This window comes from Xenopus laevis, chromosome 5L (genome assembly GCF_017654675.1).
Source record: "Xenopus laevis strain J_2021 chromosome 5L, Xenopus_laevis_v10.1, whole genome shotgun sequence".
NCBI lineage: Eukaryota > Metazoa > Chordata > Amphibia > Anura > Pipidae > Xenopus > Xenopus laevis.
Genome location: NC_054379.1, coordinates 22,955,393 through 22,978,719, shown reverse-complemented (window position 1 = coordinate 22,978,719; position 23,327 = coordinate 22,955,393). Strand labels below are relative to the sequence as shown.

The 23,327-nt window shown below is 43.7% G+C and overlaps 2 protein-coding genes across 2 annotated transcripts; both read right to left on the bottom strand.

Moving 5' to 3' along the window:
- Positions 1 to 9,353: 9,353 nt before the first annotated feature.
- Positions 9,354 to 11,318, bottom strand: LOC121393517. The gene is made up of 4 exons (XM_041562351.1): positions 10,771 to 11,318; positions 10,562 to 10,639; positions 10,028 to 10,108; positions 9,354 to 9,782 (listed from the first exon to the last, which is right to left on the bottom strand). Exons 1-4 carry the CDS (start codon positions 11,047 to 11,049, stop codon positions 9,456 to 9,458), a joined length of 765 nt encoding a protein of 254 aa, XP_041418285.1. The 5' UTR covers positions 11,050 to 11,318; the 3' UTR covers positions 9,354 to 9,455.
- Positions 11,319 to 14,776: 3,458 nt separating this feature from the next.
- LOC121393581 lies at positions 14,777 to 22,531 on the bottom strand. The gene is made up of 5 exons (XM_041562410.1): positions 22,484 to 22,531; positions 22,118 to 22,318; positions 21,909 to 21,986; positions 15,949 to 16,029; positions 14,777 to 15,399 (listed from the first exon to the last, which is right to left on the bottom strand). Exons 1-5 carry the CDS (start codon positions 22,529 to 22,531, stop codon positions 15,073 to 15,075), a joined length of 735 nt encoding a protein of 244 aa, XP_041418344.1. The 3' UTR covers positions 14,777 to 15,072.
- Between the last annotated feature and the right edge of the window lie 796 nt (positions 22,532 to 23,327).

The window sequence follows — 23,327 nt, the reverse complement described above, 5'->3', positions numbered from 1 at the left end:
GGAGTGCTTCAGCATTAAGTTAACTTTTCATATGTTACAGAATGGCTAATTCTAAGCAACTGTTCAATTGGCCTACATTTTTCTTTTTTTTAATGTTTTTGAATTGTTTGCTTTTTTCTTCTGAGTACAGATTTGGGGGCAATATTTATGGCTGGCACAGGTACAGATTTGGGGCAATATTTATATAAATTAAAAGTTTCATTAATGTGTTGTAAGGTTTTTTATTAAAAAAACTGTAATGGTAAGGTGGGAAATGGGAATACAGGATGGGAGGTAGCGCTAATTGAAGCCTTGTCTAGGGTGCCAAACTGCCTTGGCCCGGCCCTGTGTGTACAGATATATATATATATATATACAACTTTATAAATACTGATGCACACTGGATGTCCACAGAAATGTTGCTACCTATGTCGGATCACAGATAAGGAGATTATTTAATGCAATTTAATAAAGTGCAACAGATGGAGGGAGGGACAGCAGCTGGGCCTGGGGGGCAAGAAAGATAAATTCGGTCCTTGCGCTGGCCAGAACGTTCTCTAGGAATCGTGGAGAAGACCTTGGCCAAAAGAGGAAGGTCTCACCAATGTGTCTTGATAAATAGAACAGTTAAAATGTTTCAGCTGTGGCCCTCCAGCTGTTATAGAACTATAATTACCAGAATCCACCTCAGTTGGAGGCTGAAGATGCCTAAATTCCAAATTTTATTTATTCTTATGCCTTCTTTTCTTATTTAGTTTCAGTTTTTTTCTGGACTTTGCTTCTATTAATTTTTCCCCTTCCCCAATCACCCCCCATTTTCCTCACATTTCTCAGTCCCTTATGACCCCCTTCACCTCTTTTTCTGCTCCTTGTTCCTACTTATCTTTGTCACGGTCGGCACCCAACACCAGAACAAATGCCAAGCACCCTGGTCTCTGCTCGTGCTTCACCGGTAGTGTGACCACCTTTGGCCTCAGGAGGAGCCCTCAGCTACTTGGATGCCACCAGAACTTAAGCAAGAGGTGCAAGGCTAGAAGTTCTGGATAAACAGAGGGGCATGACTGTTTAGCGAGAGTCTTTAGGTCCAAGGTCGCGGTACAAAACGTTAGGCAATAGAGTAGTCAGATCAGGCCGGGTCGGGGCAGGCAAATAGTAAACGTAGTCAGGCAGGCAAGGGTCAAACCAGGAAGTCAATCAGAAGGGTTAAGCAGAAGGGGTAGTCGGTATTCAAGCAGGGGTCAGGATCCAGAGGTCACAATAGTGAAAAGCCAGGCAGGGGGTCACAACAGGAATCAAACAGGTTCAAAACATAATAGCAAAAGCTCAGATAGCACTAGGAACAAACTCCTATAACGGGCAATGTGGGTAGTGTACTGTGGCTTTAAATACATTTGAATTTCGCGCCAATGCACGCTGACGTAATGACACCAGCGTGAATGTGCCTGTAAATTACACAGAGGCGCACCGTGCGCGCCCTAGGCAGACAGTGCGGAAGAGGACGTGGCAGAGGAGGGAGCTCGTGGCTGTCGTCCCCGCCGAGGGGACGGCAGGCGTCCCTGTCGCCCCCCACTAGACCATCAGGGCAAGTACGTTTTATTACAATCTTCTTCTCTCTTCTGCATATTTTGCTTTCTCTCTATGTGTCATGGTGGCCTTAGCTTTTTTCTGAATAGAGCTCAGCTGAGTAGGGATATTGATTGTGATTGGGAGGTGAACTTCAACCTTAAATCTCCTATTTAGTGCCATGTGAGTGTAGCAACACAACTGTTGGGAAGGGACACTGATGGTAGGAATTTGGATGAAAGGGTCTAAAAGAGAGACAGGCCAAGGAAAGGAATCATCTGATTGGCTTGTTTTGATTTCTGGCGTAAGACAGTTAGAATGCTGAAAGCAACTACTACTGGTCTGTGCTGCTTAAAGGAGAACTTAGCCAAGGCCCGGATTGGTGGAAAGGCCACAAAGGCCCGGGCCTAGGGCGGCAGAATTTTAGGGGGGCGGCATGCCCAGCCACACTCGCATTGGTTAGGAAGCGATGGGGATTCGCAGGAGATACAATAATTTCCTGTGCACCAGTCCTTAGTACTCTGAACCCGATCCTGAAAATTATCGCAAGTTTACAAAGGAATGGAAGTGGAGCTGCCTGAGGGTAGGGTTGCTACCAGGCCAGTATTTTACCGGCCTAGCCGGTGGCATTTTACAGTAGAAATCCTGTCATCCTCCACCTGTTCTGAGTTTACTTTCCCTTTAAATGTATTTACCCTTGTTGTACCATAAAATCTCTGCAGTGGCAGTTTGTATTGCTCAGTAGTCAAGTCTCCTGTTGAGTCAGTGTATTGGGTGGTATAATAGGGGTTAATATGTTGAGCTGCGTGCAACACTGAATGGCAACATACAGTCCAGGCAAGTCGTTATGTACCCGAGGATGAGTAGAATATAACAGTGCTTTATTAGCAGGCTCATGCAGCCATTACACAGCAGTAAGCAACTCTTAACACCACAAGCTGTATAGAAAGTATGCACAGTATAAGTCTTAAACACAGTGACACCTACAGGCCCTTTGTATAAACACCACACAAGTGTAACTGTCATTTCTATTCCACTGTAGAAAGGTTTGTTAGGCCCTGACACTACCTGTGTGATTGTTCCCTTGATTAGACATAGAGTGACCCTCACTGAGTTACCCTTTAACCCTGTATCTGTTCCCTCCCGGTGCTTCTCTTACATAAACCATTTTACAGAAAGAAAGACAAAGAAAAAGATTACATTTTAGTAAAGTTTTATTTTAAAAATACACTTTAATATCTTTATCAGATCCAAGACAGTTTTAGAAATCTCCTTCCAAGCATTGGCAGATGAACTGTTGCAAAAGCTGCTTTAATTCCGTCTCCTCTTCTGCCGTTATTCTTTCACTGCTCTTTGGTTTCTCTGAGCCTTGGTGATCATGAGTCTCAGAGTGGCGCTGTTTTTTCTTTTTCTTAGTGCCTCCAAATTCTTCCTCCATGTTATCATGGGTTAGAGCAGGACGTTGTGGCCCTTCCTTCTCTCTCTCAGAAGGGGCCTCATCTTTTTCTTTTTCTGCCTTCTTTCTGCTGGACCAGTGTCCATAACAGAATTCCAGTAGAAAGGCAAAGATTTCTGGTAACAAGAAGCCCTACATAAAAGGAGAAAAAAGTCTCAGTACAGAGAACATTCTTTAACGTAATGGGAATATTTCCTTTATTTTCCACATAGGCTTCCTATGGAATCGAACTTTATTCCCTTTATAATATTCATACATTATATTAAGAGAATAAATCATTAGCAGTTGATGGGATAGAGTAGGAAAGTCTGATTCCAGAGTAACTCACTGATTCCCAGTCTGATTTAGATAATGAGCTCATTATTCTAATGACTTACCAAAATGATTCCTTTCACACTAGTGCCATTCTCAGTATCGCTGATGAGGGTCTCAATATAAGGCACAATTAGTTGGAACTCCTACAACAGAAGAACATCAGTTAGTCAGACAGTTGGACCCTCAATCTCTGACATATCAGTACATTAGGGATTGGTCAGACAATTAAAGCCATTCCAATCATTTTATGTCAGATCCACTATGTATTAGGGATGCACCGAATCCACTATTTTGGATTCGGCCGAACCTCCGAATCCTTCGCGAAAGATTGGGCTGAATACCGAATCGAATCCGAATCCTAATTTGCATATATGGGAAGGGGAAAACTTTTTTTACTTCCTTGTTATGTGCCAAAAAGTCACACGATTTCCCTCCCCACCCCCTAATTTGCATATGCAAATTCAGATTCAGTTTGGCTGGGCAGAAGAATTTGGGCAAATCCAAATCCTGCTGAAAAAGGCCAAATCCTGGCCGAATCCCAAACCAAATCCTGGATTCGGTGCATCCCTAGTATGTATATAATATTCTCATCTTACCTGAATGATGGCGCTACTCAGCTCTGGCTCTCGGTTAGTGAGCTGACCCTCTATAGGTGGAATTGGACAACGCAAGCCCTGCAATAGGAGAGGATCAGTTAGTCACACAGCGGAACAATAGATACAATATCAGTACATCCCATAATAACATGTTCCCTTCCTACTCCCTGTATAGAGCATTGGTAACACATAAATCAATACTGACTTACATCACATCTTATGTCTGTAGGAATCAGCAGAGGGACTGGTCTGATCTCTTCCTGTACAAACAGGGTATTGCCGCACTCTACATCCTCTACATAACCGGCCTTTTCAACAGACACTGGGCAAACTGGCAAACTGAGCTTGATGTAGTTGAATCCTTCAGTCACATAATCCGATGTCTCAATATGTTCTTTGATATCTCTTTCCTGTAAGAGAAAAGTACATGGATCAGATGTTTGGGACATGGTGCTGTACATTGTATAGAAACCTCTCAGCAAACCCATAAGTCACTGGTACATTAACAGATAACGCTAATAACAGGAACCCATAATGGCTCAGATACAATTCCCATTAATATGAACAGAACTTACTCGTAAAAATCCAGTGAAAATGAACAGGGTGATGATTAGTGACCTCATGGTGGCATTCAGTCACTAATCTGACAATCCCAACTGTAAACAGCCCTTATACCAGCTTGTGTCAGGGGCACCATTATGAGGTCATCACTAACAATCATGGCGACCATTGTGATGTCGCCACTAACAATCATGTGACATCAACTGCTACAGGCCAAGTCAGCTTTCTGTTAGGGCAAATATAGAATGACTGTTAAGGAGACAATATAAGAGCACCTTACAGTAATAAAACTTTATACATAAATTCTACTTCATAAATTCATATTGTTTTATTGAAAATCACGATTTATTTAGATTACATTCAACAGCTAATCTTAAATTGACTCAACCTTAGTTTTACTTATAGCCTGTTAATAATAATTAATAACAGGTTTTGGGTTGGACATAGTTACATATATTACTTTAAATTCCAAAAGGACAAAAGTCTGTCAAGTTCAACCCCTCCAATTTATCCCGAGCATATGTGTGTACACAGGGCCGGGCCAAGGGGTAGGCAGGGTAGGAAACTGCCTAGGGCGTAGTTACTGGGGTGGCGCACTTCACTTACTTTTTAGTTCACTTGGCTTGTTGCCCTTTATTAAAACACATCATAATTTATAGAATTCGCATGCCCCAACCCCCTCTGGGCTTTGTTTTAGCCTGGTAAATGCCTGGAGCTGACTTGGTGCCTTCCAATGCTTCTAATGCCTTGGTTTTAAAACAGTTAGCACCTCCCTTTGTCCAATAGGTGTTTAGAAAATCGTTCCCTGGCGCTGTCCACCAATCACCTCCAAGCATTGCCATGTGGGCGTGAGACAGGAAAATGTTGCATATTGGCAGCCTGTGCTGGAGCCACGGAGCAGGATAGCAGATGATTTTGTGCAGACTGCAGTTGGAGGCTGAGAATGAGTAAAGTCATGTCACATGTTGAATAAAACACACTTTCAGTTGAATAGAGAGCACCTGCTTTTTTGGTTACAACTTGCTTGCCAAAGGTAAGAAGAGCTTGTGACCACTGCAAAGCGTGACCCCCGCCCTATCCTTAGCTTCCCAGAGAATATATATTCACCTTTTGCTTTAAAGGGCTCCTGCTCCCAAAAAATAACATTTTGCCTAATGCTTTAGCTTCTGCTAAATTGGTACAATAGTCAGAAACACCGATGTAGCATTTTCGGCTTAAATGATATTTACAGAAAACTTTAAAACAAATGGATGTATATCTGACCCATGCATATAATTACATATTCTCTCTTTAGGAAAACCTGTATTTTTGGGTTTAAATTTACTTTAAACATGCAAAAGAGTGTGAGCCAAATTGCAAAGGCAAGACCTGCTCGATGTCTGGCAGTGGCAATTTCTGCTCCTTCAAACACTGATGCTAAAGGTTCCCAGTTTTTAATTATTTGCCTTTCTCCTTCTGACTCTTTCCAGTTTTCAAATGGGGTAAATGACCCCATCTAACAACAAATGCTCTGTAAGGCTACACATTTATTATTGCTATTGCTTTTTATTACTCCCCTTTCTTTTCAGGCCTCTCCTATTCATATTCCAGTCTCTTATTTAAATCAATGCATGGTTGCTAGGGTAATTTGGACCTTAGCAACCAGATTGCTGAAATTGTAAACTGGAGAGCTGTTGACTAAAAAGCTAAATGACTCAAAAACCACAAGTAAAAAACGATTAAAACTGGTTGAAAATTGTCTCAGAATATCACTCTCTACAGCATAACAAAAGTTAATTTAAAAGTGAACAACCCCTTTAATCGTTATGCATCACTTCTATATTATTGGATCACTTTTGTGTACCTCATTTTTTAAACGGGTTTAACCCATAGTAGCCATTCAGCAGTTATTTGCTTTAATCAATTTAGAACAGGCAGAATAAAGATATTATTGACTGGCTAGCAACCAGGCAAAGGACAGACGGATGGATAAATAGAATAAGCCTGAATAGAAAGATGAATAATAAAGAAATAACAAGAACAGTAAAACTGTTGCTTTAGAAACGAATAGATTTTGATTGCTGCGGTTTGTGACCAACAAAAAACAGCAATTTATTCTGCAAGTTGTAAAGTTGATGAAAATATTTAAAAAAATATTTAAAAAACTATAGTTGAAAAACTGAAGAACAGTCTATACTTAAAGGAGTGCTTCAGCATTAAGTTAACTTTTCATATGTTACAGAATGGCTAATTCTAAGCAACTGTTCAATTGGCCTACATTTTTCTTTTTTTTAATGTTTTTGAATTGTTTGCTTTTTCTTCTGAGTACAGATTTGGGGGCAATATTTATGGCTGGCACAGGTACAGATTTGGGGCAATATTTATATAAATTAAAAGTTTCATTAATGTGTTGTAAGGTTGTTTATTAAAAAAACTGTAATGGTAAGGTGGGAAATGGGAATACAGGATGGGAGGTAGCGCTAATTGAAGCCTTGTCTAGGGTGCCAAACTGCCTTGGCCCGGCCCTGTGTGTACATATATATATATATATATATACAACTTTATAAATACTGATGCACACTGGATGTCCACAGAAATGTTGCTACCTATGTCGGATCACAGATAAGGAGATTATTTAATGCAATTTAATAAAGTGCAACAGATGGGGGGAGGGACAGCAGCTGGGCCTGGGGGCAAGAAAGATAAATTCGGTCCTTGCGCTGGCCAGAACGTTCTCTAGGAATCGTGGAGAAGACCTTGGCCAAAAGAGGAAGGTCTCACCAATGTGTCTTGATAAATAGAACAGTTAAAATGTTTCAGCTGTGGCCCTCCAGCTGTTATAGAACTATAATTACCAGAATCCACCTCAGTTGGAGGCTGAAGATGCCTAAATTCCAAATTTTATTTATTCTTATGCCTTCTTTCTTATTTAGTTTCAGTTTTTTTTCTGGACTTTGCTTCTATTAATTTTTCCCCTTCCCCAATCACCCCCCATTTTTCCTCACATTTCTCAGTCCCTTATGACCCCCCTTCACCTCTTTTTCTGCTCCTTGTTCCTACTCATCTTTGTCACGGTCGGCACCCAACACCAGAACGAATGCCAAGCACCCTGGTCTCTGCTCGTGCTTCACCGGTAGTGTGACCACCTTTGGCCTCAGGAGGAGCCCTCAGCTACTTGGATGCCACCAGAACTTAAGCAAGAGGTGCAAGGCTAGAAGTTCTGGATAAACAGAGGGGCATGACTGTTTAGCGAGAGTCTTTAGGTCCAAGGTCGCGGTACAAAACGTTAGGCAATAGAGTAGTCAGATCAGGCCGGGTCGGGGCAGGCAAATAATAAACGTAGTCAGGCAGGCAAGGGTCAAACCAGGAATTCAATCAGAAGGGTTAAGCAGAAGGGGTAGTCGGTATTCAAGCAGGGGTCAGGATCCAGAGGTCACAATAGTGAAAAGCCAGGCATGGGGTCACAACAGGAATCAAACAGGTTCAAAACATAATAGCAAAAGCTCAGATAGCACTAGGAACAAACTCCTATAATGGGCAATGTGGGTAGTGTACTGTGGCTTTAAATACATTTGAATTTCGCGCCAATGCACGCTGACGTAATGACACCAGCGTGAATGTGCCTGTAAATTACACAGAGGCGCACCGCGCGCGCCCTAGGCAGACAGTGTGGAAGAGGACGTGGCAGAGGAGGGAGCTCGTGGCTGTCGTCCCCGCCGAGGGGACGGCAGGCGTCCCTGTCGCCCCCCACTAGACCATCAGGGCAAGTACGTTTTATTACAATCTTCTTCTCTCTTCTGCATATTTTGCTTTCTCTCTATGTGTCATGGTGGCCTTCAGCTTTTTTCTGAATAGAGCTCAGCTGAGTAGGGTTATTGATTGTGATTGGGAGGTGAACTTCAACCTTAAATCTCCTATTTAGTGCCATGTGAGTGCAGCAACTCAACTGTTGGGAAGGGACACTGATGGTAGGAATTTGGATGAAAGGGTCTAAAAGAGAGACAGGCCAAGGAAAGGAATCATCTGATTGGCTTGTTTTGATTTCTGGCGTAAGACAGTTAGAATGCTGAAAGCAACTACTACTGGTCTGTGCTGCTTAAAGGAGAACTTAGCCAAGGCCCGGATTGGTGGAAAGGCCACAAAGGCCCGGGCCTAGGGCGGCAGAATTTTAGGGGGGCGGCATGCCCAGCCACACTCGCATTGGTTAGGAAGCAATGGGGATTCGCAGGAGATACAATAATTTCCTGTGCACCAGTCCTTAGTACTCTGAACCCGATGCTGAAAATTATCGCAAGTTTACAAAGGAATGGAAGTGGAGCTGCCTGAGGGTAGGGTTGCTACCAGGCCAGTATTTTACCAGCCTAGCCGGTGGCATTTTACAGTAGAAATCCTGTCATCCTCCACCTGTTCTGAGTTTACTTTCCCTTTAAATGTATTTACCCTTGTTGTACCATAAAATCTCTGCAGTGGCAGTTTGTATTGCTCAGTAGTCAAGTCTCCTGTTGAGTCAGTGTATTGGGTGGTATAATAGGGGTTAATATGTCGAGCTGCGTGCAACACTGAATGGCAACATACAGTCCAGGCAAGTCGTTATGTACCTGAGGATGAGTAGAATATAACAGTGCTTTATTAGCAGGCTCATGCAGCCATTACACAGCAGTAAGCAACTCTTAACACCACAAGCTGTATAGAAAGTATGCACAGTATAAGTCTTAAACACAGTGACACCTACAGGCCCTTTGTATAAACACCACACAAGTGTAACTGTCATTTCTATTCCACTGTAGAAAGGTTTGTTAGGCCCTGACACTACCTGTGTGATTGTTCCCTTGATTAGATATAGAGTGACCCTCACTGAGTTACCCTTTAACCCTGTATCTGTTCCCTCCCGGTGCTTCTCTTACATAAACCATTTTACAGAAAGAAAGACAAAGAAAAAGATTACATTTTAGTAAAGTTTTATTTTAAAAATACACTTTAATATCTTTATCAGATCCAAGACAGTTTTAGAAATCTCCTTCCAAGCATTGGCAGATGAACTGTTGCAAAAGCTGCTTTAATTCCGTCTCCTCTTCTGCCGTTATTCTTTCACTGCTCTTTGGTTTCTCTGAGCCTTGGTGATCATGAGTCTCAGAGTGGCGCTGTTTTTTCTTTTTCTTTGTGCCTCCAAATTCTTCCTCCATGTTATCATGGGTTAGAGCAGGACGTTGTGGCCCTTCCTTCTCTCTCTCAGAAGGGGCCTCATCTTTTTCTTTTTCTGCCTTCTTTCTGCTGGACCAGTGTCCATAACAGAATTCCAGTAGAAAGGCAAAGATTTCTGGTAACAAGAAGCCCTACATAAAAGGAGAAAAAAGTCTCAGTACAGAGAACATTCTTTAACGTAATGGGAATATTTCCTTTATTTTCCACATAGGCTTCCTATGGAATCGAACTTTATTCCCTTTATAATATTCATATATTATATTAAGAGAACAAATCATTAGCAGTTGATGGGATAGAGTAGGAAAGTCTGATTCCAGAGTAACTCACTGATTCCCAGTCTGATTTAGATAATGAGCTCATTATTCTAATGACTTACCAAAATGATTCCTTTCACACTAGTGCCATTCTCAGTATCGCTGATGAGGGTCTCAATATAAGGCACAATTAGTTGGAACTCCTACAACAGAAGAACATCAGTTAGTCAGACAGTTGGACCCTCAATCTCTGACATATCAGTACATTAGGGATTGGTCAGACAATTAAAGCCATTCCAATCATTTTATGTCAGATCCACTATGTATTAGGGATGCACCGAATCCACTATTTTGGATTCGGCCGAACCTCCGAATCCTTCGCGAAAGATTGGGCTGAATACCGAATCGAATCCGAATCCTAATTTGCATATATGGGAAGGGGAAAACTTTTTTTACTTCCTTGTTATGTGCCAAAAAGTCACACGATTTCCCTCCCCACCCCCTAATTTGCATATGCAAATTCAGATTCAGTTTGGCTGGGCAGAAGAATTTGGGCAAATCCAAATCCTGCTGAAAAAGGCCAAATCCTGGCCGAATCCCAAACCAAATCCTGGATTCGGTGCATCCCTAGTATGTATATAATATTCTCATCTTACCTGAATGATGGCGCTACTCAGCTCTGGCTCTCGGTTAGTGAGCTGACCCTCTATAGGAGGAATTGGACAACGCAAGCCCTGCAATAGGAGAGGATCAGTTAGTCACACAGCTGAACAATAGATACAATATCAGTACATCCCATAATAACATGTTCCCTTCCTACTCCCTGTATAGAGCATTGGTAACACATAAATCAATACTGACTTACATCACATCTTATGTCTGTAGGAATCAGCAGAGGGACTGGTCTGATCTCTTCCTGTACAAACAGGGTATTGCCGCACTCTACATCCTCTACATAACCGGCCTTTTCAACAGACACTGGGCAAACTGGCAAACTGAGCTTGATGTAGTTGAATCCTTCAGTCACATAATTCAATGTCTCAATATGTTCTTTGATATCTCTTTCCTGTAATAGAAAAGTACATGGATCAGATGTTTGGGACATGGTGCTGTACATTGTATAGAAACCTCTCAGCAAACCCATAAGTCACTGGTACATTAACAGATAACGCTAATAACAGGAACCCATAATGGCTCAGATACAATTCCCATTAATATGAACAGAACTTACTCGTAAAAATCCAGTGAAAATGAACAGGGTGATGATTAGTGACCTCATGGTGGCATTCAGTCACTAATCTGACAATCCCAACTGTAAACAGCCCTTATACCAGCTTGTGTCAGGGGCACCATTATGAGGTCATCACTAACAATCATGGCGACCATTGTGATGTCGCCACTAACAATCATGTGACATCAACTGCTACAGGCCAAGTCAGCTTTCTGTGACTGTTAGGGAGACAATATAAGAGCACCTTACAGTAATAAAACTTTATACATAAATTCTACTTCATAAATTCATATTGTTTTATTGAAAATCACAATTTATTTAGATTACATTCAACAGCTAATCTTAAATTGACTCAACCTTAGTTATTCTTATTGCCTGTTAATAATAATTAATAACAGGTTTTGGGTTGGACATAGTTACATATATTACTTTAAATTCCAAAAGGACAAAAGTCTGTCAATTTCAACCCCTCCAATTTATCCCCAGCATATGTGTGTACAGATATATATATATATATACAACTTTATAAATACTGATGCACACTGGACGTCCACACAAATGTTGCTACCTATGTCGGATCACAGATAAGGAGATTATTTAATGCAATTTAATAAAGTGCAACAGATGGGGGGAGGGACAGCAGCTGGGCCTGGGGGGGGCAAGAAAGATAAATTCGGTCCTTGCGCTGGCCAGAACGTTCTCTAGGAATCGTGGAGAAGACATTGGCCAAAAGAGGAAGGTCTCACCAATGTTCCTTGATGTATAGAACAGTTAAAATATTTCAACTGTAGCCCTCCAGCTGTTATAGAACTATAATTACCAGAATCCATCTCAGTTGGAGGCTGAAGATGCCTAAATTCCAAAATTTATTTATTCTCTATGTGTCATGGTGGCTTCAGCTTTTTTCTGAATAGAGCTCAGCTGAGTAGGGATATTGATTGTGATTGGGAGGTGAACTTCAACCTTAAATCTCCTATTTAGTGCCATGTGAGTGCAGCAATACAACTGTTGGGAAGGGACACTGATGAAAGGAATTTGGATGGAAGGGTCTAAAAGAGAGACAGGCCAAGGAAAGGAATCATCTGATTGGCTTGTTTTGATTACTGCCGTAAGACAGTTAGAATGCTGAAAGCAACTACTACTGGTCTGTGCTGCTTAAAGGAGAACTAAGCACAGGCCGGATTTGTGGAAAGGCCACAAAGGCCCGGGCCTAGGGTGGCAGAATTTTAGGGGGGCGGCATGCCCAGCCACACTCGCATTGGTTAGGAAGCGATGGGGATTCGCAGGAGATACAATAGTTTCCTGTGCACCAGTAGGGATGTCGCGGACTGTTCGCCCGCGAACTAATTCGCGCGAACATCGGCTGTTCGCGTCCGCCGAATGTTCGCGAACGTCGCGCGACGTTCGCCAATTTGGGTTCGCCTTAGCTGGCGCTTATTTTTGACCTCTCACCCCAGACCAGCAGATACATGGCAGCCAATCAGGAAGCTCTCCCTCCTGGACCACCCCCACACCCCCTGGACCACTCCCCTTCCATATATAAACTGAAGCCCTGCAGCGTTTTTTCATTCTGCCTGTGTGTGCTTGGAAGAGCTAGTGTAGGGAGAGAGCTGTTTAGTGATTTGAGGGACAGTTGATAGTATCTTTGCTGGCTAGTAATCTACTTGATACTGCTCTGTATTGTAGGGACAGAACTCTGCAGGGATTTGAGGGACATTTTAGGTTAGGTAGCTTTGCTGGCTAGTAATCTACCTTCTACTGCAGTGCTCTGTATGTAGCTGCTGTGGGCAGCTGTCCTGCTGCTGATCTCTCATCTGCTGACTGCTGCCTGTAACCCAATAGTCCTTGTAAGGACTGCTTTTATTTTCTTTTTTGTTTTTTTTACTTTGCTACTGTAAGAGCCCAGTGCTATTAGTCTAGCTGTGTTGGGGAGTGGGACTGGTGTGCTGCTCCTAGTAGTTCAGCACCAACCAGAGTAATTTTTTTTTTTTTAATATATATATATATTTTTTTATTTTACTTATCTTACTGTTCTTTAACGTGTCCAGTGCTGTTTGCTGTTCTTCATAGTAGTGCACCAATAGTAGTGCACTTGCAGGCATTGTTTGCCCAGTGTGTTCTTCAAACAACTGCCACCTAGCTGTGTGAGCTTTTTCACATTCTGTCTAAATATCAATAATAATACCGTCTCCAGAAACACCACCTGAGTGACGTTTTTCAAGCAGCAATAATATATTCCGTATCCACTGCTGTAGTGTATACGTTGACCTTGCAGGCATTGTTTGCCCAGTGTGTTCTTCAAACAACTGCCACCTAGCTGTGTGAGCTTTTTCACATTCTGTCTAAATATCAATAATAATACCGTCTCCAGAAACACCACCTGAGTGACGTTTTTCAAGCAGCAATAATATATTCCGTATCCACTGCTGTAGTGTATACGTTGACCTTGCAGGCATTGTTTGCCCAGTGTGTTCTTCAAACAACTGCCACCTAGCTGTGTGAGCTTTTTCACATTCTGTCTAAATATCAATAATAATACCGTCTCCAGAAACACCACCTGAGTGACGTTTTTCAAGCAGCAATAATATATTCCGTATCCACTGCTGTAGTGTATACGTTGACCTTACAGGCATTGTTTGCCCAGTGTGTTCTTCAAACAACTGCCACCTAGCTGTGTGAGCTTTTTCACATTCTGTCTAAATAACAATAATAATTCCGTGTCCGTAAACATCACCTGAGTGATGTTTTTACAGCAGCAATAATATATTCCGTATCCACTACTGTATACGTTGCCCTTGCAGGCATTGTTTGCCCAGTCTTTAACCAAGTGCCACCTAGCTGTGTGAGCTTTTTCACATTCCGTGTCCAGAAACATCACCTGAGTGACGTAGTGTGATTTCTGCCCTTTACAGCACAAAACGCAGCGCTGTGTCAACAATGTATTTTTCAGATACATTTTTGCCCTTGATCCCCCTCTGGCATGCCACTGTCCAGGTCGTTGCACCCTTTAAACAACTTTAAAATCATTTTTCTGGCCAGAAATGTCTTTTCTAGCTTTTAAAATTCGCCTTCCCATTGAAGTCTATGGGGTTCGCGACGTTCGCGAACCGTTCGCATTTTTGACGCAAGTTCGCGAATATGTTCGCGAACATTTTTTCCGCCGTTCGCTACATCCCTATGCACCAGTCCTTAGTACTCGGAACCCGATGCTGAAAATTATCGCATGTTTACAAAGGAATGGAAGTGGAGCTGCCTGAGGGTAGGGTTGCTACCAGGCCAGTATTTTACCAGCCTAGCCGGTGGCATTTTACAGTAGAAATCCTGTCATCCTCCACCTGTTCTGAGTTTACTTTCCCTTTAAATGTATTTACCCTTGTTGTACCATAAAATCTCTGTAGTGGCAGTTTGTATTGCTCAGTAGTCAAGTCTCCTGTTGAGTCAGTGTATTGGGTGGTATAATAGGGGTTAATATGTAGAGCTGCGTGCAACACTGAATGGCAACATACAGTCCAGGCAAGTCGTTATGTAGCCGAGGATGAGTAGAATATAACAGTGCTTTATTAGCAGGCTCATGCAGCCATTACACAACAGGAAGCAACTCTAACCCCACAAGCTGTATAGAAAGTATGCACAGTATAAGTCTTAAACACAGTGACACCTACAGGCCCTTTGTATAAACACCACACAAGTGTAACTGTCATTTCTATTCCACTGTAGAAAGGTTTGTTAGGCCCTGACACTACCTGTGTGATTGTTCCCTTGATTAGACATAGAGTGACCCTCACTGAGTTACCCTTTAACCCTGTATCTGTTCCCTCCCGGTGCTTTTCTTACATAAACCATTTTACAGAAAGAAAGACAAAGAAAAAGATTACATTTTAGTAAAGTTTTATTTTAAAAATACACTTTAATATCTTTATCAGATCCAAGACAGTTTTAGAAATCTCCTTCCAAGCATTGGCAGATGAACTGTTGCAAAAGCTGCTTTAATTCCGTCTCCTCTTCTGCCGTTATTCTTTCACTGCTCTTTGGTTTCTCTGAGCCTTGGTGATCATGAGTCTCAGAGTGGCGCTGTTTTTTCTTTTTCTTTGTGCCTCCAAATTCTTCCTCCATGTTATCATGGGTTAGAGCAGGACGTTGTGGCCCTTCCTTCTCTCTCTCAGAAGGGGCCTCATCTTTTTCTTTTTCTGCCTTCTTTCTGCTGGACCAGTGTCCATAACAGAATTCCAGTAGAAAGGCAAAGATTTCTGGTAACAAGAAGCCCTACATAAAAGGAGAAAAAAGTCTCAGTACAGAGAACATTCTTTAACGTAATGGGAATATTTCCTTTATTTTCCACATAGGCTTCCTATGGAATCGAACTTTATTCCCTTTATAATACACAAAAGCCATGAATATCTTGTAAATTATATCCTTATAAACGGTGAGTTCTGATGTCATCAGTTATAAACGGTGAGTAGTGATGTCATTTCTGTCACATGACTCACTAAAACTTGTGTATTATAATAAATAAAGTACCCCCTGTTGCAAAATATGAGGATATTAGAAGTAACCTCGGAGTTTCATGCCCTGTATAAAAACACTCGGCCTTCGGCCTCGTGTTTTTATATGGCCATGAAACTCCTCGGTAACTTATAATATCCTTATATTTTACAAAAGGGGGTACTTTATTCACTATATAATATTCATATATTATATTAAGAGAACAAATCATTAGCAGTTGATGGGATAGAGTAGGAAAGTCTGATTCCAGAGTAACTCACTGATTCCCAGTCTGATTTAGATAATGAGCTCATTATTCTAATGACTTACCAAAATGATTCCTTTCACACTAGTGCCATTCTCAGTATCGCTGATGAGGGTCTCAATATAAGGCACAATTAGTTGGAACTCCTACAACAGAAGAACATCAGTTAGTCAGACAGTTGGACCCTCAATCTCTGACATATCAGTACATTAGGGATTGGTCAGACAATTAAAGCCATTCCAATCATTTTATGTCAGATCCACTATGTATTAGGGATGCACCGAATCCACTATTTTGGATTCGGCCGAACCTCCGAATCCTTCGCGAAAGATTGGGCTGAATACCGAATCGAATCCGAATCCTAATTTGCATATATGGGAAGGGGAAAACTTTTTTTACTTCCTTGTTATGTGCCAAAAAGTCACACGATTTCCCTCCCCACCCCCTAATTTGCATATGCAAATTCAGATTCAGTTTGGCTGGGAATTTGGGCAAATCCAAATCCTGCTGAAAAAGGCCAAATCCTGGGGGGCGTGGCCTAACTGCCGATGTAGAGAGACGCGTCTGCTCAGAGCTCCGGTGCAGTTGCTCCGTCACAGCTGATCCTGTGCCCCCACGGGCTACAAAATTTTCCCTGTGGGTGCCCGAGTGCCCCCTGATGCCACTAGATGGGAGGCGTTAAGAAGTCAGCCGAAGCAACGACCAGCAAGCTGGATAAATATGTGCGGCATCAGAACCAAGATGGCGCCCGCTTGTGTAGGACTGACCCGCCACCTCCACCCCCTCCTGATCCGGCCGGACCTGAGCCTCCTGAGCGACCAGAACCGACACTCCAGGAGGTCCTGCAGGCGATTCGGGATACTCGGACAGCAGTGGAGGTAAAGATTGATACTAGGGTGGAGGAGGTGAAGATTGACTTGGCGCTGCTCCGCCAAGATCTCCAAAATTTGAGGGAGCGCACGGCGGAGTCAGAGCGCCGGATTTCGGACCTAGAGGACGTTACCAGAGAGGTCCCACGCGCAATTGCAGATCTCCAGAACCAGCTGCAGCTATGTAAGACGCGGGCCGACGACCTCGAGGGGAGGCAGCGACGCAATAATATACGCGTTGTCGGCATACCCGAGAAACAGGAGGGAGCCACTCCTGAACTGTACCTGGAAAACCTCCTCAGGGACCACCTGGGGGCTGCCCAACTATCTCAGATGTTCCTGGTTGAGCGGGCCCATCGTATTCCATCGCGGCAACCGCCCCCGGGGGCTCCCCCGCGCACCATGATTGCCAAGATCCTTAATTACAGGGATCGCGACGCCATCTTGCGGCTGATGCGCACTAAAGAGGACCTCCACGTCGGAGATGCCAAGATTATGATCTATCCGGATTATACTATGGAAGTCCAGCGGCAAAGAGCCAAATATGCAGAGGTCCGGAAGAGGCTCAGGGATAAAGGCATTCTCTATTCTACGATTTTCCCAGCCAAGCTGCGAGTGGTGGACGGCAACAACACCAGATTTTTTGTGACGCCACAGGAGGCCATGGACTGGCTGGAACGGCGATGAGGCCCTCCTGCATCCTGCTCACCCCTTGGGGTGTACCTACCCTTGGGGGCTTCTGTCCACTCTTCAGATGCGGACTTGTGGCCTTGGGTTCGTGAGTATATACCCTCCTCCCGTGGTGTGCCAAGCAGTGTTCCTATGTACTGACCACCACTCATGTCTTTACTGGACAGTCTCTCATTGGTACCATCTGTTTTTCTGTGGGGACACTCACTACAACCCGGAGGACTGGGGGCCCGTGCTTATGTTGAGTATTTTGTTTAACTACATAGTGTTTATGCTATAGTCGCCATGTCCCTGGCGCTGGCTATTGAGGTTTTGTTAGGGGTCGAGGCCCACCCCAGTTTCCAGGGTGGGCAGGGCGGGCTAGGGTGTTGTGGGTCTTCCCCAGGTTTTTCCCCCTTTCGTCCCCACCCTCTTACTTACTCGTGCAGCAGCGAGGTCTTGACATACAGTAGCATTCTTCTATTTGACTATGGCTAAGGTTACTTTGGTTTCATGGAATATCAGAGGCCTTAATGATAAAATTAAGAGGGCACTCCTATTCAATGCATTGAAGCAATGGTCCCCGGCGATTGTATGCCTCCAGGAAACCCATTTAACGGGCCAAAAAGTCCTATCGCTGAAAAGGGCGTGGGTCGCTCAGGCGTACCACGCTACCTTTTCCACTCATGCGAGAGGGGTCTCCATTTTAGTCAGGAGGGGCCTTCATTTCTCGCTTCATCACATTCATGTGGACCACTATGGTAGATATCTTGTCATGCACTGTACTATCTACTCCTTTGAATTTATATTGATCAATCTATATGTACCCCCTCCCTTCACAACGGAACTTCTGGATACGGTAATGCGGAGGGTGGCGGCTCTTCCATTGGTCCCTCAGTGCTGGGTGGGTGATTTCAATAGCGGCATGACCCCTGTGTTGGATAGGCTTAATTCAGCTGATACTAAACCAACTAAATTGAAGGCCTGGTCGGACTCAATGGGGCTTCAGGACGTCTGGAGGGCCAGGCATCCTGGGACTAAAGTTTTTTCCTGTCACTCCGCCTCGCACCAAACTCTTTCGAGAATAGATATGGCCCTGATGTCTTCTGAGATGGCTAACAAAATTGGGCACATTCAGTATGGTGCTAGGTCCCTTTCCGACCATTCTCCCTTAATTGTCACTATACAACCTTATGCAGGGTCCGGGGATAGGAGGTGGAGGCTCAGCCCCTTGTGGCTCACGCACAAAGAGGTGGCGGAGAAAGTTTGCGAGACGGCAGAAACTTATTGGGATGAAAACCAGGGCTCAGCCTCCCCTTCTATGCTATGGGATGCGTTTAAGGCGGTCTCGAGGGGTACCCTGATTCAATCCATTAGTAGAGTGAGGACTGAGGCCAAACGGGAGGTTCAGCAGGCATCTTGGGAGTTGGAGGCGGCGGAATTAGCGTATGTTGAGGCCCCCTCCCCTGACCTACATGAGGGCTTGATGCAGGCCCACACTAGACTGCAATGTAAAATGACAGCTGTTACCCAGAAAAAGCTACTATATGCTTCCCAGAGGGGGTTTGAGCAAGGTGACAAGTCGGGCAAACTGTTAGCCTATCTATCCAGAGTTACTAATCCACAAACAATCATTCACAGGGTAATGTCTGCTACCGGGCATCCGATAACAGATCCACGTGAAGTAGCTGACGTGTTTGCTGAGTACTTTGCCAATCTATATTGTTCCCGGGTGTCTTATACTGAGGCCCAGCTAACAGAATTTTTATTGGATATTCCCCTGCCTACTTTACACCCTTCACATGTAGCGTTACTTGACAGTCCTATTACACCAGGTGAAATCCGCGAAGCTATAGCCTCTATGACTCCAGCCAAGGCCCCGGGTCCAGATGGGCTACCCCTGGAGTGGTACCGTACCTTGGGGGAGAAAACACCGGCCACACTCTGTGAAATTCTGAATCAGGCCAACCAAGCCAGTAAACTCCCACCCTCCTTTGCTAATGCGCTTATTGTTTTGATCCATAAGGAAGGGAAAGATCCGGAGCAATGCGGTTCATACCGTCCCATTTCTCTAATAAATGTAGATGCCAAAATCCTGGCGAAGGTGCTGGCGGTCAGATTGCAACAGGTTATTACTCAGTTAATTGAGCCTGACCAGACCGGTTTTATGCCCAAGAGGTCCACAGATGTTAATTTAAGACGGCTCTATTATAATTTGCAGGTCCCTCATGACAACCTGGGCTCCAGAGTGGTAGTTTCTTTAGATTCCGAAAAGGCATTTGATTCTATTGAATGGCCATACTTGTGGGCTGTGTTGGAGTCCTTTGGTTTTGGTAAACAATTTATTAAGTGGATCAAGTTGCTTTACAGTCATCCCACGGCTCAGGTCTTAGTGAATGGCTTTGTCACTCCGTCCTTTCCTCTGGGCAGGGGGACGCGACAGGGCTGCCCCCTGTCGCCCCTCCTGTTTGCTTTGGCGATAGAGCCACTGGCCACTCAATTTCGCATTTCCACTAATCTCATTGGTCTTAAGTATGGCCGCATAGAGGAAAGAATCTCACTATATGCGGACGATGTATTAATTTATTTGGCAGACCCTGGTCCCTCTCTAACGGAAGTGTTAAACATCTTTGCCCGATTTACAATCTATGCCGGCCTCCGTATCAATTGGACTAAGTCTGTGATCTTTCCACTGGACCCGGGTTTAGACCCCCAGCTAGCGGCTGACTCCCGCCTCAAGTGGGTTGATTCATTTAAATATTTGGGGATCACCATCCATCTGGATCCAGAACAATTTGTGCCCTTGAACATTTCTCCCATTAATCATCAGCTAGCCACGGTGTTACAGGCTTGGGGTAATCTCCCTTTAACACTCTGGGGCAGGATCAATATTGTGAAAATGGTCTATCTACCCAAGTACTTATATCTATTTCATAACTCCCCAACGGTTATACCCAAGCAAACCTGTAAGGCCATACAGGCTCTGATTACCCCCTTTCTCTGGTGTAACAAAGCTCCTAGAATCTCGTCACTCAAGTTGATGGCCACGTCAACGAATGGAGGATTGAATCTCCCTAGTTTTCATGACTATTATATTGCTAGTCAGCTTAGTTATATTAACTGGTGGTTAACGCAGGATTTGAGTAATCCTAATGTACCTCTACAGGCCCGTCTAGTGGGATCCCTAGAAGCCCTTCGTAATTGCATCCTCAGGAAACCAAGGGACTCGCCTGCACTGCCCCCTTGCATGGCAGCCCCCCGTGCGGCTTGGTTAGTTGCTCTGAGAACACTCAAAATGCCATCCCCTATCCTGTCTCCACGGCTGCCTCTCTGGAGGAATTCACACCTCCAGCACTTCCTTCCATCAGAGGCCATGTGGTTCTGGGCCCAGCATAATGTCAAATACCTGGGGGATATTGTGTGTAATGGGAGATTCATGGATATGGTTCCGTTGAGGGATCAGATGGGCGTTCCAGACCTCCCTATGTACCGTTATTTACAGCTGAGGCATATGTTTAGGGCACAATTCGGGTCTGGGGAGTTGGTCTTGGGGGATCCTTCCCTTTTAGTCCAACTGAGGAAGGAGGACCCAGTTAAAATGGTTTCCAGGCTCTATGCCTGTCTGCAATCCTCCAGGTCCCCCCCTTTCCGCTCCCTTTTTAGTCAGTGGCAGGCTGATATCCCCAGTTTAACTGAAGAGCACTGGGAGGAAGTAACGGATAGGCTCTACCAATTCCTAATAAGCACCAGGGACAGACTTATTCAGTACAAATTTTTAATGAGGATTTACTTGACCCCGAATAGACTTCATCGAATGGGGAAAATACCCCTTCCATTGTGTAAAAGGTGTGGGGATGGTGATGGCTCTCTCTGGCATATGATCTGGACGTGCCCTATAATAGCTAGATACTGGGCTAAGGTGGTAGGCTATATTGTTGATACGCTGCAGTTACCCCCTCTGAAATCACCGGAAATTTGCCTCCTGGGTCTGTTAGACGATATGATACCGGCCAGTAATACCAGGGTTCTGGTGAGGACATTGCTATTTTATGCTAAAAAGGTACTTGTACTGCATTGGATGGCCCCTGCTCCACCCAAGAAAGCGATCTGGTTTGCTTATGTTAATAAGATGCTGCCTCTAATAAAGTTGACCTACGAGGCTAGAGGACAACCCGACAAATTTGATAGGATATGGGGTGTCTGGATGGAGACACATATGTTAACTTTGCCATAACTGTGTGGTCCTTATATTGCTGTACTTTGACGGATTGTGATGTCATGACTGCTGCTGTATTATTATTTTATTTTCTGCTTTCTTGTATCTGTTCCCCCTTCCCTTCCTTTCTGTATTCCCCCCCCCCGTTTTTTGAAAATTCAATAAAAAGAACACCTGTTAAAAAAAAGAAAAAGGCCAAATCCTGGCCGAATCCCAAACCAAATCCTGGATTCGGTGCATCCCTAGTATGTATATAATATTCTCATCTTACCTGAATGATGGCGCTACTCAGCTCTGGCTCTCGGTTAGTGAGCTGACCCTCTATAGGAGGAATTGGACAACGCAAGCCCTGCAATAGGAGAGGATCAGTTAGTCACACAGCGGAACAATAGATACAATATCAGTACATCCCATAATAACATGTTCCCTTCCTACTCCCTGTATAGAGCATTGGTAACACATAAATCAATACTGACTTACATCACATCTTATGTCTGTAGGAATCAGCAGAGGGACTGGTCTGATCTCTTCCTGTACAAACAGGGTATTGCCGCACTCTACATCCTCTACATAACCGGCCTTTTCAACAGACACTGGGCAAACTGGCAAACTGAGCTTGATGTAGTTGAATCCTTTAGTCACATAATCCGATGTCTCAATATGTTCTTTGATATCTCTTTCCTGTAAGAGAAAAGTACATGGATCAGATGTTTGGGACATGGTGCTGTACATTGTATAGAAACCTCTCAGCAAACCCAAAAGTCACTGGTACATTAACAGATAACGCTAATAACAGGAACCCATAATGGCTCAGATACAATTCCCATTAATATGAACAGAACTTACTCGTAAAAATCCAGTGAAAATGAACAGGGTGATGATTAGTGACCTCATGGTGGCATTCAGTCACTAATCTGACAATCCCAACTGTAAACAGTCCTTATACCAGCTTGTGTCAGGGGCACCATTATGAGGTCATCACTAACAATCATGGCGACCATTGTGATGTCGCCACTAACAATCATGTGACATCAACTGCTACAGGCCAAGTCAGCTTTCTGTTAGGGCAAATATAGAATGACTGTTAAGGAGACAATATAAGAGCACCTTACAGTAATAAAACTTTATACATAAATTCTACTTCATAAATTCATATTGTTTTATTGAAAATCACGATTTATTTAGATTACATTCAACAGCTAATCTTAAATTGACTCAACCTTAGTTTTACTTATAGCCTGTTAATAATAATTAATAACAGGTTTTGGGTTGGACATAGTTACATATATTACTTTAAATTCCAAAAGGACAAAAGTCTGTCAAGTTCAACCCCTCCAATTTATCCCGAGCATATGTGTGTACACAGGGCCGGGCCAAGGGGTAGGCAGGGTAGGAAACTGCCTAGGGCGTAGTTACTGGGGTGGCGCACTTCACTTACTTTTTAGTTCACTTGGCTTGTTGCCCTTTATTAAAACACATCATAATTTATAGAATTCGCATGCCCCAACCCCCTCTGGGCTTTGTTTTAGCCTGGTAAATGCCTGGAGCTGACTTGGTGCCTTCCAATGCTTCTAATGCCTTGGCTTTAAAACAGTTAGCACCTCCCTTTGTCCAATAGGTGTTTAGAAAATCGTTCCCTGGCGCTGTCCACCAATCACCTCCAAGCATTGCCATGTGGGCGTGAGACAGG